Source organism: Perkinsus marinus (assembly GCF_000006405.1).
Source record: "Perkinsus marinus ATCC 50983 genomic scaffold scf_1104296941872, whole genome shotgun sequence".
Classification (NCBI taxonomy): domain Eukaryota; phylum Perkinsozoa; order Perkinsida; family Perkinsidae; genus Perkinsus; species Perkinsus marinus.
In genome coordinates this window covers 3660-16488 of record NW_003212325.1, presented here as the reverse complement: position 1 = coordinate 16488, position 12829 = coordinate 3660, and the positions used below count along the sequence as shown (strand labels likewise).

Here is a 12829-nt window from a genome sequence, read left to right as displayed (position 1 = left end):
AGCAGCTGAGGAAAGCGATTACATATATTCATACTCCAACACTGTATAGGAAACTCTTCTGAGCTCAGTAGCTGAGGAAAGCGATTACATATATTCATACTCCAACACTGTATAGGAAACTCCTGAGCTCAGCAGCTGAGGAAAGCGATTACATATACTCATACTCCAACACTGTATAGGAAACTCCTGAGCTCAGCAGCTGAGGGAAGCGATTACATATATTCATACTCCAACACTGTATAGGAAACTCCTGAGCTCAGTAGCTGAGGAAAGCGATTACATATATTCATACTCCAACACTGTATAGGAAACTCCTGAGCTCAGTAGCTGAGGAAAGCGATTACGTATATTCATACTCCAACACTGTATAGGAAACTCTTCTGAGCTCAGTAGCTGAGGAAAGCGATTACGTATATTCATACTCCAACAACACTGTCATGTTTTAGTCTCAAAATATAATACTCGATAAAAGTGGCAACGCCAAAGTGGCGGACTTCGGCCTGGCATTATTGGCGACGGCGAAGGGGGACGACGGCCAGAAGGTTGATATGTGTTCTGGAACCATCGGTGAGTATCTTAGGTTCGAGCGTGTAAGATACGGAATAGGCCCAATTCAGGTTATGCAGATCCTTTGTATATTTCAACGTCGGTGGTAACTGAAAAATCAGAGGTGTAGAGCTTGTCGGGGTGAGAAAGTGGGTACTGGTGACAGCAGATACTCCTTCGGTATGGTCCTGTTGGAACTGCTCACGACGAAGCCCCCGGCACTGCAGGACCCGCGGACTAAGGCGATCACGGAGATGTATAAGGGAATTAATAAGGAGAAGTTGTGGAATATGGTGATAGGAACCGGCGAGATTATGGTATGGGAAAGTTTCAGTAGATACAATGGAGTTGCGGTTGGAATCCAGGCATAGCTTCTGAGTTGGCAGATCTGGCCTTGCGATGTGTAGGGAGGGGGGAGCCGCGCAGGTTCGAATCCCAGGAGGGGCATTTTTAGATTGATTCCAGAGAAAGTCGGCGGCCTGTTTTCGTGGAGGTTGCGAAGGCGCTGAGGGAACTAAAACGGAAGAGCCAGAGTATAGCCCAACAGCAACAGGCTGCGATGGGAGGTCCTATGTACGCTGCTGGGGGAGCACCCAACCCTGACATGCGGAATAATGTGTAATGTTCAAAGGTCCCTGGTTCGATCCCGGGTAGGGGCATTTTCCAGGTTTGCTGGATATGGCAATTCGCCAATGGTCATGCAAGGGGGCCCGGCTCCTCCCACTCCCCTACCCCAAGGGCTAATGCAGGGCTACCCACCCAACTACATGAACCAACGTATGATGCCGGCGGCACCAGGGCAGTACCCGGGGCACAGGCATGGCCAGAGTTTCGCCCAGGGGTATGGGGGGCCGCCACCACCACCGCCCGGGAATGTGTTCAATCCGATGGCCCCTCCTCCTCCTCCTCCTCATGGAGGGGGAATGCAATATGGTGGCAGTCCAACGCCGTCGGCAGCGGCACTGATGGGTCAGAATGACGCGCTGCAGAAAAAACTGTAGGGGGGGAATAGAACCGGGGATCTTTGGATTACGCATGAGTGGTCGCAGGCAATCCCTGGCGCGTGGTAATTCCGACTACCAGAAGAAGAGTAGCGCGTACCCGCAACCGTCTGCGCCCCCAGCGATGAACAATGCCATCGACTGGCCCACGCCTGATAACTTCGGAGCACCCTGGCCAGCCGTTTCTAATCATGACCGACGGCGAAGGAGGAAAGGTGGTGACGGTGGTGGAAACAGATATCATTCTGGGGTAGTAAGCACAGGTTCGATCCCTGCATGTTGCATTTTTACATCAGGATTCTACTGGTGCAGCGGCGGCAGCAGCATCTCGACAAGGTCACCCTGTTGGGCTCCCTCGCAGTTCTCCTCCTCCTCCTCCCCCTCCTCCACCTGCTGAGATGACTTATGGGAATACCAATCCGTTTGCTGAGCCGAGCAGTGGTCCAACTGATTTACTCACAGGGGAACCGCCCAGGACCGCATCGACAGGTCGTAGATCTCATACGAATGTACTGATGATTTGGTGAAGTTTTGGTATCAGTTTTTCTTCCCAGCAGGTATCAGAGGGTGTCGATAGCGAACTGGCTGCTGTGGCTAGAGAGCGCGAGCCTACGCGCCCGCCCACGCGGAGCCCGCCGTTGCCTCCGCCGCCACCGCCGCCACCTCCGGTAGTGGTGGGAAATGGCGCTGTTCAGCAGGGGCCGAATGCTGTAGTATAAGGGGCAGTTTCGGAATTTGGTGGCGCGTGACGGTGCATGCAGGTGGCGAGCCTGGATGCGGAGTTGGGGGAGATGGCCGGTCAGGATGCACCAACAGCATGTGGAAATGAGGAGGTGTTGGATTACCTATTCCCGGAGCCTAGGGGGGAGGAAGGTGTGAATATGAAGACGAAGGAAGAGGAGGAACGGGCGAATACGAAAGGTGGGTAGACTGCCATGCGGGCGACCATGGTTCGATCCTCGGCGACGTCGTTTTTCTTGTCAGCGGAGCTTGTTGCGATCGGCTTCCCCGAAAACCAAATTGCCGAGGCCATAAAAGAGCATCCAACACTTGAAGATGCTACCAATTGGATATTGGATAATTACTAGAATAAATGCCCGAGCCGGGGTTCGAACCAGGGTCGTCATCATCACCATCCCTGCGTTATCAGGTTGTCAATTTTTTTGTAAATTTGCTGCTGGTTCCAATGTTATAGTATTGTAGTTCATCGTTGTTATATTATTGCGAAACTCCCTAAGATGTTTTCACTCTTTATGGAGGTTGGTGTTCGGAAGTGCGGTGTTGGAGTATGAATATATGTAATCGCTTTCCTCAGCTGCTGAGCTCAGAAGAGTTTTCCTATACAGTGTTGGAGTATGAATATATGTAATCGCTTTCCTCAGCTGCTGAGCTCGGGAGTTTCCTATACAGTGTTGGAGTATGAATATATGTAATCGCTTTCCTTATTTGAGCTCGGGAGTTTCCCGAACTAATTAAGAAAATTCGGGTAGAAGTAGTATAGAGAAAGCAACAAAAAATTTCCCGAAATTTTCTCCCGGAATTTCGACATTATCACCAACACGTGTAGTTGGTCACGTGCATATTCTCCCACACTGTTCGTGTTGGGATCACATGAATTCGATACGACATGAAATATGTGGCCATAACGTTGATATTATCATTGGAGTTTTATATGAAGTGGCGTCGTAATACTCTGTGAAAAACGCGATATTCGCGGTGATATGCAGTAGTCGTGAAATATATTTTTCACTAGTGTTTTTCATAATGTCAATGAAACTCCTATTTATTGAAACTCATCTGAACTTGCAAATATTGCAGAATTTCTGCCATTGTCGAAATGTCTACATCTATAACGTTGGCCACGGCTAGGGAGGCGGATGAGGCTCTCTCTACTATAAATGATGTTTTTGCCCACCACTCTGCGTACGCTGCTGTGCTAGCCTACATCGATTGTGGATTGTTCATGGTCGTAGCGGTGTTCTTGATGCGGCAATTGATAAGGCAGAGGAGAGAGGAGAAGAGAGCTGATGCAGTGAGTGTTTAGGTTAGTTGGTTAGCACATTTGTTCATGAATCAGATGGTCGTGGGTTCAATCCTAGCATGGGGTATTTTATCAGATACCGCCGATATCTCTAACTGGTGGTCGAACAAGATTCCTTTTCCTATTGACTTTGTGCATCTCCAATGCTGCCAGAGCGCTCTCCCTCATTTTTGATGCCATCATTCACCTCGAAGTTCGCATGCACAATCTGAATCACCCTGTCCAGGTAGGACCATCCCATTCAGCCTATCTCCACCATTAGCCCCTCAGGCCTGGACCAACGATGTTTTCATGACATTCCCTTCGTTGCTCTTCCTCTCTACCTACAGTATAGTCATTTTATTCTGGGCGCAAGTAAGATTGGGCGTTAGTTCCAATAGAAGACCCTTAGTACAGCTGATCAGGTGTACTATGCTGCGGTGTTGGTTTCGCATCCCTTGCTACGACCAGTTTGTATATTCATAAACATTGCTGTGTGAGAACATCTCTATGAGAAGCTATGGCTCATCAGCCCACTGCGTTTCCAGATACGGCGTTTTCCTTATTATTTCTATTGTCACATTTCTCTTGCAAGCTTGGGAAGAATACAATCAGTAACACCTTCACAGATGAATGCACAATCTAAAACAACTGGCAGATATATTTACTTCGTCGTTGGACTCCTTTATATCACTTGTGCAGTACTTTTCTTCTACTACGGGGTGAGCTTGCCGACCCCTCCACTTCGGACACCATCGTCCCTTCACTATAGTTGCAAGTGTCCGGTCAGCTTCGTGACAGATCTCGAAGACAAGTGTCAGGGAGCGCTCGCCAGTTGGGCCAACAGCGCAACAAGTCCGTCATCAACCGGGTGAGATCGGCTCAATTCTTCGCTCTCCGCATCAACCTTGTATAGGTGCTCGTGTTGACGTTAACTTGCCCGCTAATATTCCTAGTGCGAGGAATGAGTGGCGTCTTGTACGGTGTCGGTTTGATCAAGACAGTATGCCCTCCAAGTATCGACCGACAGGCCTGGGATTCTATGGTCGGCCGAGCATAATACTCTGCTTCGCTCCGCTCAAACATTTTTAGGTTTTCCTACTCACTGAATTGATACCGTCCATATTGATACTTTTCGTGTTCTGGCCGGCTGGGAGGCGCAGTCCTAATGCGTCCCATCGGGTAAGTTGTTATGCACTTGTATTTCCTCATCGCTGAATGATCATTGATTATTATGATTGCGATCGTGTCTCAGTCGAGTACCCCGGTATCAAGTCGCTATTCACTGTCTTCTCCCTTACTTGAGCCCCCACAACAAGAGCGCAACGGCGACAAGCAAAATCAAAGGCGTTTCTACCAAGGTAGCCGCGATAGGAACATATAGTCGTCACCATCATCATCACCAATAGGGCATCGTCGATTTTGAATATACACTTGATAACATTCATCATTCCAACTGTCATTTCCTTGTACTGTTGAGTTTCCATCAGTAATCACCGAGAGAATGAAACACTTCAATTCCGCTGATCCTTTCTTGTAGGGTGTGTTGTCTCTAATACCTTACGGATCATTCCCTGTATAGAAAAATGGCAAGGCCAATACTACTGAATGTACGAACCCTTCCCGCCGTCCTTTTCCGAAGTCATTCACTCTCCAAAAAACACTTATTGAGTAACCTCGATCTAATGGCAACTTTACTTTTACGGTTACGCTTCAAGTCCCGTACCGTAAAATTAGGGCGCCGTAACGGGTTACGGAGATGCAGAGGGCAAAACGATGATTGACCATTCAAGTTGCCTGAATCTATTCCATGTGGATGCCCGTGCGTAGACGAGGCCGGGTGAGCAGTTTCGGGCCAGCCTAGGAGTAAGATCGACGGAATTTAGAAGGGGTACGAATGACCAATGCGAAACCAAATGTTACTCTCTCAGCGGTTCAGTTGAATCAGAACCGCCAGAAATGAGTTTAACAACCATTTCAGCTATGGTGGAGTCCCTTACAACTAATGTTGCCGTTATAACTCCACTAAGGCAGTTCAACACCAGTCGTGGAGTCGTAAGCCCTTTCCATAAACTACTTGGCTCAAGTGAATGAGGTCTAGTTCAATACACTATCGCGACTCCCTAGTGCATGTTGAGCCAACGATGTTCGAACAACGAGTTGTTATCTGATCTCCTTTCCATCATCAGACTTGAACGCAATCGGATGAGTATAGAAATCCTCGATAAGAATGAATCGAACTCATACACCATCAACAGGAATACTTTTTCCTTCACTCATCAACATCAGCAATTGCCTTGACAACTCTAGCGACAGCAACAGCACCAGGATCGACTCGACCCATAAGCGCCTCTGTCGGTACATTAGCCGACCGACCATGACTAGCAGAGGCCATCTTAGCCGTACTCTCAGCTCCCTCACGAGCCCTCTCCGCGGCTTCTTCGATTGACTTCCCCGATAGAAGAGCATCAGCAAAGGGAATGAGAGCGTCCATGGCCGTTCGAGAACCAACAGAAGCACCTCCATAGAAGGTCATTGAATCAACGCCGGCCTTGATAGCAGCAGCCGACCAGTCGCCGGTCTTCGCCACACCAGTGAAGAATATAGCCGCAAGAACGCCCGAGGACCCACCGATGCGGTCAGAGGCTTCCGCTAGCCACAAAGCCAGGTCTTTACCGTCACCATAAGGAGCTTCATCTGAGCTGCTGAGAACAGCCCTAGCGCCGGCCGCCAGAGTCGAGCCGCAGTCGCCGTCACCCACAGCTGAGTCAAGATTGTTCAGTTCGTTCTCAGAAGAGATCACAGCGTGGCAAGCTGCTTCTAGTCGTGAACGATAAAGAGGGTTCTTACTGGGGACGAACTTAGCTGATTCAGTGGCGATTTCTGGAGCGAAAATCGACAGTGCCGGGGATGGAACCTTCGCCGTCGGCCAAGACGATACAGCAGTAGGAGCTCTCAGGAGTTGCTCGAGCTCATCTGTGAGGGGTAATACCGTAAAAGAAAAGCCGTGCATGTCCAGAGATGTCATCAGAGCCGCCGGACCGACTACAAGGCTTGGCTTCACACTGGAGACTGCATGGTTAGCGATGATCTCCATTTCAGACGGCATGCACGTGCCGAGGTTGTTCACCAATAGCACTGTTCGCCCAAACTCTCGCCCTCTTTTTTTCGCAGCTTCTCGCAGTTTACCGACTAAAGCCTCAACAGTATCATCAGCAGTCTGTATCGGCACTGTGGCCGCTCCCGGCTCCCCATGTATACCCAGCCCGACCTCCATCGTACCCGGGGCCACTCGGCTCACTCGAGTGTCCTCACCAGGCATATGGCAATCAGTCAATGCGACACCGATGGACATAACTCCCTCAGCTGCAGCATGAGCGACCTTCAGAACGTCCTCAAGATTGGCGCCGGTCTCGGCCTTGGCGCCGGCTATCTTGTGAACCAACAGAGTGCCGGCGATACCGCGGGGCTGGGCAGAACCGGGAATAGCAATATCGTCGGAAACGATGACCATCTCGACATTCAAGTTGAACTTCGATTTAGCCACCTCTCGAGCTAAGCCGAAATTGAGGCGATCACCGGTGTAGTTCTTGACGACTAGGAGGCAACCGGCTGGGCCGGTGACGTGAACTATTGTTGATAGAATAGCAGAGACACTGGGGGAAGCGAAGACGGACCCGCACACTGCTGCAGTGAGCATGCCCTTGCCGACGAACCCTGGATGGGTCGGCTCGTGGCCGCTACCGCCACCAGAGATAACAGCAACTCGATCCTTGGCCCAGTCTGCACGCACGATCACCTGAGGGGCTCCAATTGGACCTGTTTCGTATCTTTGTGAGTGAACCTACCTGCGTATCTTCATCCGTCGTAACTAGGCGAGCAATGGAACCAGCAGAAGTCGTCACCAAACCGCCCAAGGCGTCCGAGACGAACTTCTCCTTGGAATTGAGGAAACAGTGGGACATTCAACTTAAGTACTAAAATTCTATTTCATGGTGATGAAAAACAGATTCGAAATCAATAGTTGTGTAGATAAATTGCTTCTTCACAACTGACGATCATAGGCATCCCCGACGCAGTGTTGGAGTATGAATATATGTAATCGCTTTCCTCAGCTACTGAGCTTAGGAGTTTCCTATACAGTGTTGGAGTAGGAATATATGTAATCGCTTTCCTCAGCTACTGAGCTCAGGAGTTTCCTATACAGTGTTGGAGTATGAATATATGTAATCGCTTTCTTCAGCTGCCGAGCTCACGAGTTTCCCCACTAATTATGCAAGTTCACATAAGAATTGCAGTAGACATGTACCGCAACCAATAATTTTCCCACGATATCCACATCTGTGGTTGACCATGTCCATATTTTCCCACACCGGACCAACGTAGTGATAAATACCTCGCCGAGAACTTCATTTCAGAGAGTGCGTTCCTGAGGCAAATACGCTATAGTTGATGTAGTTTGCATGGTCGACTTCCATTCGGAAAATTGCCCGAATCGGGAGGGATTCTATATCGGGATAAATTACCCATTGGAAAACGGTTGAAACAGAATTAATATTTTTTCTAGATATCAAATACGTTCCTGAATTCACCCATAGTTCAGCACACAATGTATCTGTCCCCATTCATAAGAGGCTCAGCTGTGAACACAATCGACAGTCTTCGAAATCGCCCCAGCTTGATAGCATAAAACTCTCAGTTTTGGGAAATATGTTTGCATTCCTCAGCTGAGCTCAACAGTTACCTTGCTATATTACGAAACTTTACGCACGATTTAGAGAGAACTGTGCAGAAACCAATGAGAAATTCCCAAGATTTCCTTCGAGAATTTCCATATTGCCACGGATATATGTACATACTGAAATCTCTACTGTTATCCTGATTGATCGACCTAATTCTCCGAATAAACTCCAGCCATTTCGAAAAATGCCCACGCGTGGAATGGAACCCACAACCATCCCAACTAAGAACGCGAACCCATACCATTAGCACACGAAACAGCTGATAATATCCTCATCGATGAACTTTTAATGAATCAACTACAGCTTATGCAAGTAATGCTCGAACGTTATATAAATAACTGCCGGCCCTTCCAACCCGACCGATGTATCACTAGCAAGCACCATTCTCATCTTCAAATTCATCACTCGCCGAGTATTCCCCAACACCCTGTTCTTCTTGTCGCTTCCGATTCCCTCGACTCCTCTCTGAAGACTTATCCAAACCCTCCGCAGAACTTGTCTCCAAATCTTGCTCATCTTGCATTTCCTCAACGCCCCCATCTCCCTCCTCAGCAACAACTATCTTTTCCTCTACCTCCACAAAAGCCTCTCTATTCTCCAAATCTTGCTCATCTTGCGAATCTTGCATTTCCTCCACGCTAGTCGCGGACTCTTCTCTCCAGCCTGATGCTGGTACTGTGGCTGCGGTCGTCGGAGTCTCACTCGAGACTCTTCTTTCCTTCGGTGCTGGAGTACCTTGCATTAAAAGAGTAAATTCAGGGGAAAATTTACGCATGTGATTCCAAAAAATAAAAACTTCAAAGGAAAAAATTCGGAAGGAATTCCCCAAGATTTTTAAACGAGAGGAAAAAGAATACTAGAAGAAAAAGTCGCCGAATTTTTCTTCTAGTGTTCTAGAATTCCCCCCGAATTGAATTCGGGGAAGATGACGTCGACTAAGGTCGAACCTGCGAATCTCTTGACCTCCTCAACTTCCTCATGTTTTCTCTTCGGTGGTTTTTTGTCACTGCGCCACAAAATCATGTCCAAGATTCTACGCAGGAATCCAACCCTTCGTGGAGGGGCAGCTTTCGGACCTTCTGCTCCTAGATCAGGAATGGTATCAATCTGAGAAATATCCTGAAAGATACCTGCGCACAGCGAAGAAAACGAATGGTCGAGAGATCCCCGGTTCAACCCCGGCACCCCGCTCACGTCCAAATCGGTCCCCTTCTGATTGGGCATATTCAGACTGGATAAAATCGACAGTCTTCGAACTGAATCGACGGAGAGGCTGCTGTGGGGCTCTTCTGGCGGAGGGAAAGTCTGAAAAATATATGTTCTGATTCATAACTTCTGAACCATATTCAAAACATCAAGAAAATAGAGAGAAAATACCTGTGAGAGATCTAAAATCGTTGGAAATTATCGACAAATTTTTCTCCACTTTCACGGAAGATTTTTCCGAAAGAATGAGATGAAGATTCTCCAGGGTTTCAAAACCTTCAAAAAATATCCGAAATGAGCCTAAAACGACAAAAAATAACCATTTCGAGACCTCCCCCAAAATAGTCGATTTTTCCTCACCATTTCAGGTTTTCCATCAACCGTCAACCACGGTGCCATGAAAGCCAACGGCGTCTTCTTGGATGAGTACAATTTCATCAAAGGGAGCTCCCTATCTTGAGAACGCTCAATGTCGGAGGACGCCGTAGACATGGATAGTGTTCTCATTGCTAGAAATCACGGGTAAAAAAGAAGAAATGAAAACTCGCTTCGCTCCGTTAAGGAAAATAACTTCCGGGAGTGACACGGCTTCTAAAACTGACGCTTCAGAGTCGGAAGGTAACACAAGCTACACCAACAATAAACGGACAAGATTCTTAAATGCATCTTTGATGTGAGAATGTTTAATTGAAGCAGTTATATTATGTATTTGAACAGCCACCTTTCCAAATCAACGAGAATGATGGCCTCAAAATGTGCGCAGAAAGTTCGCCAGCGACGGAGGTGTCAAAGACACTGTCCTGATGACAGGCTCCAGAACCCGAGCGCAACTTGTTGAGTCGATACTCGAGTGTGCGCATTCAACCATTTGAGATCAATGCAAGGCCTGACGGGCGTAGAAGTCTTGCGGACTAGTAGCCAGATGACTAGTAGCCAGGGGACTAGTAGGAAGACTAGTAGACAAGCGGACTAGTAGCTAGAGGAGTTCAGTGAACTCAACTCAACTTTACACTCATCCCCGCTCTTGAATTTGATGTGTAAAATAGACTCGCTGTGGCCAGCGAGAGGTGAGCCTAACGGAGCAAGTTAGTTCATGCCATGAACTTCATGGCCAGTTCGACTAACCCTCCCCGCCGACCAGAAACGACTGCCGTGAGCGGTATTGACGGTAGCGGCAGCTGCTAGATCCTTGCACCCGTAGTGCCTCAAATTACGAATCCTAGCAGCAAGCGCCAACTTGAACATTAACGAAAGCTCAGTTGGCGTAAAAGCCGATCACCGTGCCGTCGAGAAGTGTGAAACCTTGACAGTGCTTCCCAAAATCGGTGCGTTTGCCGTTATACATTGAAAAGCAAGTCAAGATAGCACATAACCTTGATACGCCTACTGTCCTCGAAATTCCAAATTAAAATGGTCCGGGATGGTGGCGACAGCGGGAACAGTAGGAGTGGTCCCTTGTGAAACATGACTGGTGTGTCCGATGAACCTTGTGTGACGAGTAGATAGCTACTCCCCTCTTGAGCTGTCAAATCTCCTCAACTCTACATGACGTCTTCACAATGACGAAGAGTTCTGTGAGATACTACGCAAGCAATGGTCAAAGCATCGCATAGCATTATCATTTGCTCCCAATGTCAACATAACTGTATTTATAGAGACAGTATAAGTCCCTTCCAGACAAATTACATTTTTGAAGTTCTCATCCCGCCGTATAAATTTCCCCAGGCAGGTATGCTGGGCACCAACATCAACTTACTACAATTTCTCCGAAACTCCATAGATTCAGTCGACTCCATTCAGTACCACGCCCAATGAAATCCTCAGACTACCAACCTGGGCTTTACTCTCGCGTCGCCAGCTCTCACCAACTCTTAACCTACCAGAAACTCACTCAATTTTTTCGAGCCTATCTTCATGCGGGAGTCCCGTAACGGGATCAACGTCATCAATGGGAAGTGAATTGGTAACTGGTCAACGACGAATAAGCCGCCGACCCAGTAAGAACTCCTTATCAGCTCTCTAGAAGGCTCTCATTATAATCATACAAAGAGCTCAGCTTGCAGTCGTCGGAACACAGGGCCCGATAGTAATGACATTACAACTACAGTAGTAGTATGGAATGTCATATGCATATAGTAACGCAAATCACATATACCATCCTGATAGAAACAGCTGATGCCGCCAGGAAGATTATAGGCAGGTACTTAGTGATAAATCCTCATTGATTCATTCCATTCGTTGGTCCAGAGACTTGCGAACGGACCCTTCCCATGCTGAGCATCCTGAATCTGATAATAAATAGACATCAAATCTACCCCTCTCGTATCTCCTAATAACAACTCCCAAATCTATACATATGTTTCTGACAGTTTCTGCAATTTTTTCCTCTCCTAGTAAGCTCACGGAGTGTCCAATACACCTTTCCTCAGTTTCAAGAGTCCTCCTAGGACCGAATTTCAAATGTGAAATCCCATCCAGGGAGTGCTCATGAAGGTCAAGAGAGGTTTATTGAACACGCCGTTAATGTGCATTCAATCCATTGCTACCTCATCGAGTATCTTTCTGCAGATCGGGCCTGCCCCGATTGCTTCATCTACAGGTACCTACCAAATCGATCGCTTGATCGATTATTCAACCAGCAATGACTCACATCAATTTCAACGTCCTCATACGTTACACTTTTAACAGGGCATACAATCGCACCAGTGCCGGTACCTGATTCAGTTGTGCATGCGGGCATTAATCATACCACTCCTCTCCAGAATCCACTATCCTGCACTTTTACGAAGTTTTCCAGATTATTACCGAAAATTTCCAATACCTCCCGACGGCGATATCGCTCGAGAAGCTCCTCCATAGTAACATCTCTCTCCGAAACTCGCACCTTTCCATCGGCCCCCAGAATCTTCAAAACCTAAAAAATGCACAAGTCAGGATAACATTCAACATGCATTTCTTACCGAATCTCGAGTGATACCCGGTAGGACTATATCCTTAGTCGGCGGAGTAGCGATCTCAACACCTCTATCATCTTCAAACACAAAGAATACATTCATAGAACCTGCCGGGAAACGAACCAGATACCTCCTGGATGAAAGACGAACTCACTAACCACCCGAGCATTACCAACTTCTGTGATGTGGTGCTTCAACTGACCCTCCCCATCCCGCAACGGCAGGAGCCATAATATTTGTGTATATCCTTCTTTGCTCTGAAAACAGTCCATAAACTCAACAAACACATCCAACAAAACCGAGTAAAATATTCCCAAAATCTTACCGCCGTTTTAGCGGGCATCAGAGTCGGAGCATAAT

At 47.7% G+C, this 12829-nt stretch overlaps 6 protein-coding genes across 6 annotated transcripts; 3 read left to right on the top strand and 3 right to left on the bottom strand.

Annotated features, from left to right (window-relative positions):
- Positions 1 to 446: 446 nt before the first annotated feature.
- On the top strand, positions 447 to 1168 carry Pmar_PMAR009331 (serine-threonine protein kinase, plant-type, putative; the record flags this gene model as incomplete). Its single annotated transcript, XM_002781540.1, has 4 exons — positions 447 to 567; positions 618 to 672; positions 716 to 839; positions 1001 to 1168. Coding segments are annotated over 4 exons (468 nt in total), but the record flags the coding sequence as incomplete, so codon positions are not given.
- A 1134-nt stretch (positions 1169 to 2302) lies between these two features.
- On the top strand, positions 2303 to 2635 carry Pmar_PMAR009330 (hypothetical protein; the record flags this gene model as incomplete). Its single annotated transcript, XM_002781539.1, has 2 exons — positions 2303 to 2468; positions 2532 to 2635. The coding sequence occupies 2 exons, from the start codon at positions 2303 to 2305 to the stop codon at positions 2633 to 2635; spliced, it is 270 nt and encodes an 89-aa protein (XP_002781585.1).
- Positions 2636 to 3384: 749 nt separating this feature from the next.
- Positions 3385 to 4067, top strand: Pmar_PMAR009329 (conserved hypothetical protein; the record flags this gene model as incomplete). Its single annotated transcript, XM_002781538.1, has 4 exons — positions 3385 to 3579; positions 3665 to 3814; positions 3859 to 3942; positions 3993 to 4067. 4 exons carry the CDS (start codon positions 3385 to 3387, stop codon positions 4065 to 4067), a joined length of 504 nt encoding a protein of 167 aa, XP_002781584.1.
- A 1772-nt stretch (positions 4068 to 5839) lies between these two features.
- Pmar_PMAR009328 (Dihydroxyacetone kinase, putative) lies at positions 5840 to 7532 on the bottom strand (the record flags this gene model as incomplete). The annotated part of the gene is made up of 2 exons (XM_002781537.1): positions 5840 to 7366; positions 7416 to 7532. 2 exons carry the CDS (start codon positions 7530 to 7532, stop codon positions 5840 to 5842), a joined length of 1644 nt encoding a protein of 547 aa, XP_002781583.1.
- Positions 7533 to 9194: 1662 nt separating this feature from the next.
- On the bottom strand, positions 9195 to 10007 carry Pmar_PMAR009327 (hypothetical protein; the record flags this gene model as incomplete). Its single annotated transcript, XM_002781536.1, has 3 exons — positions 9195 to 9416; positions 9504 to 9614; positions 9876 to 10007. The coding sequence occupies 3 exons, from the start codon at positions 10005 to 10007 to the stop codon at positions 9195 to 9197; spliced, it is 465 nt and encodes a 154-aa protein (XP_002781582.1).
- A 2039-nt stretch (positions 10008 to 12046) lies between these two features.
- On the bottom strand, positions 12047 to 12741 carry Pmar_PMAR009326 (branched-chain amino acid aminotransferase, putative; the record flags this gene model as incomplete). Its single annotated transcript, XM_002781535.1, has 5 exons — positions 12047 to 12118; positions 12166 to 12230; positions 12321 to 12429; positions 12476 to 12576; positions 12642 to 12741. 5 exons carry the CDS (start codon positions 12739 to 12741, stop codon positions 12047 to 12049), a joined length of 447 nt encoding a protein of 148 aa, XP_002781581.1.
- Between the last annotated feature and the right edge of the window lie 88 nt (positions 12742 to 12829).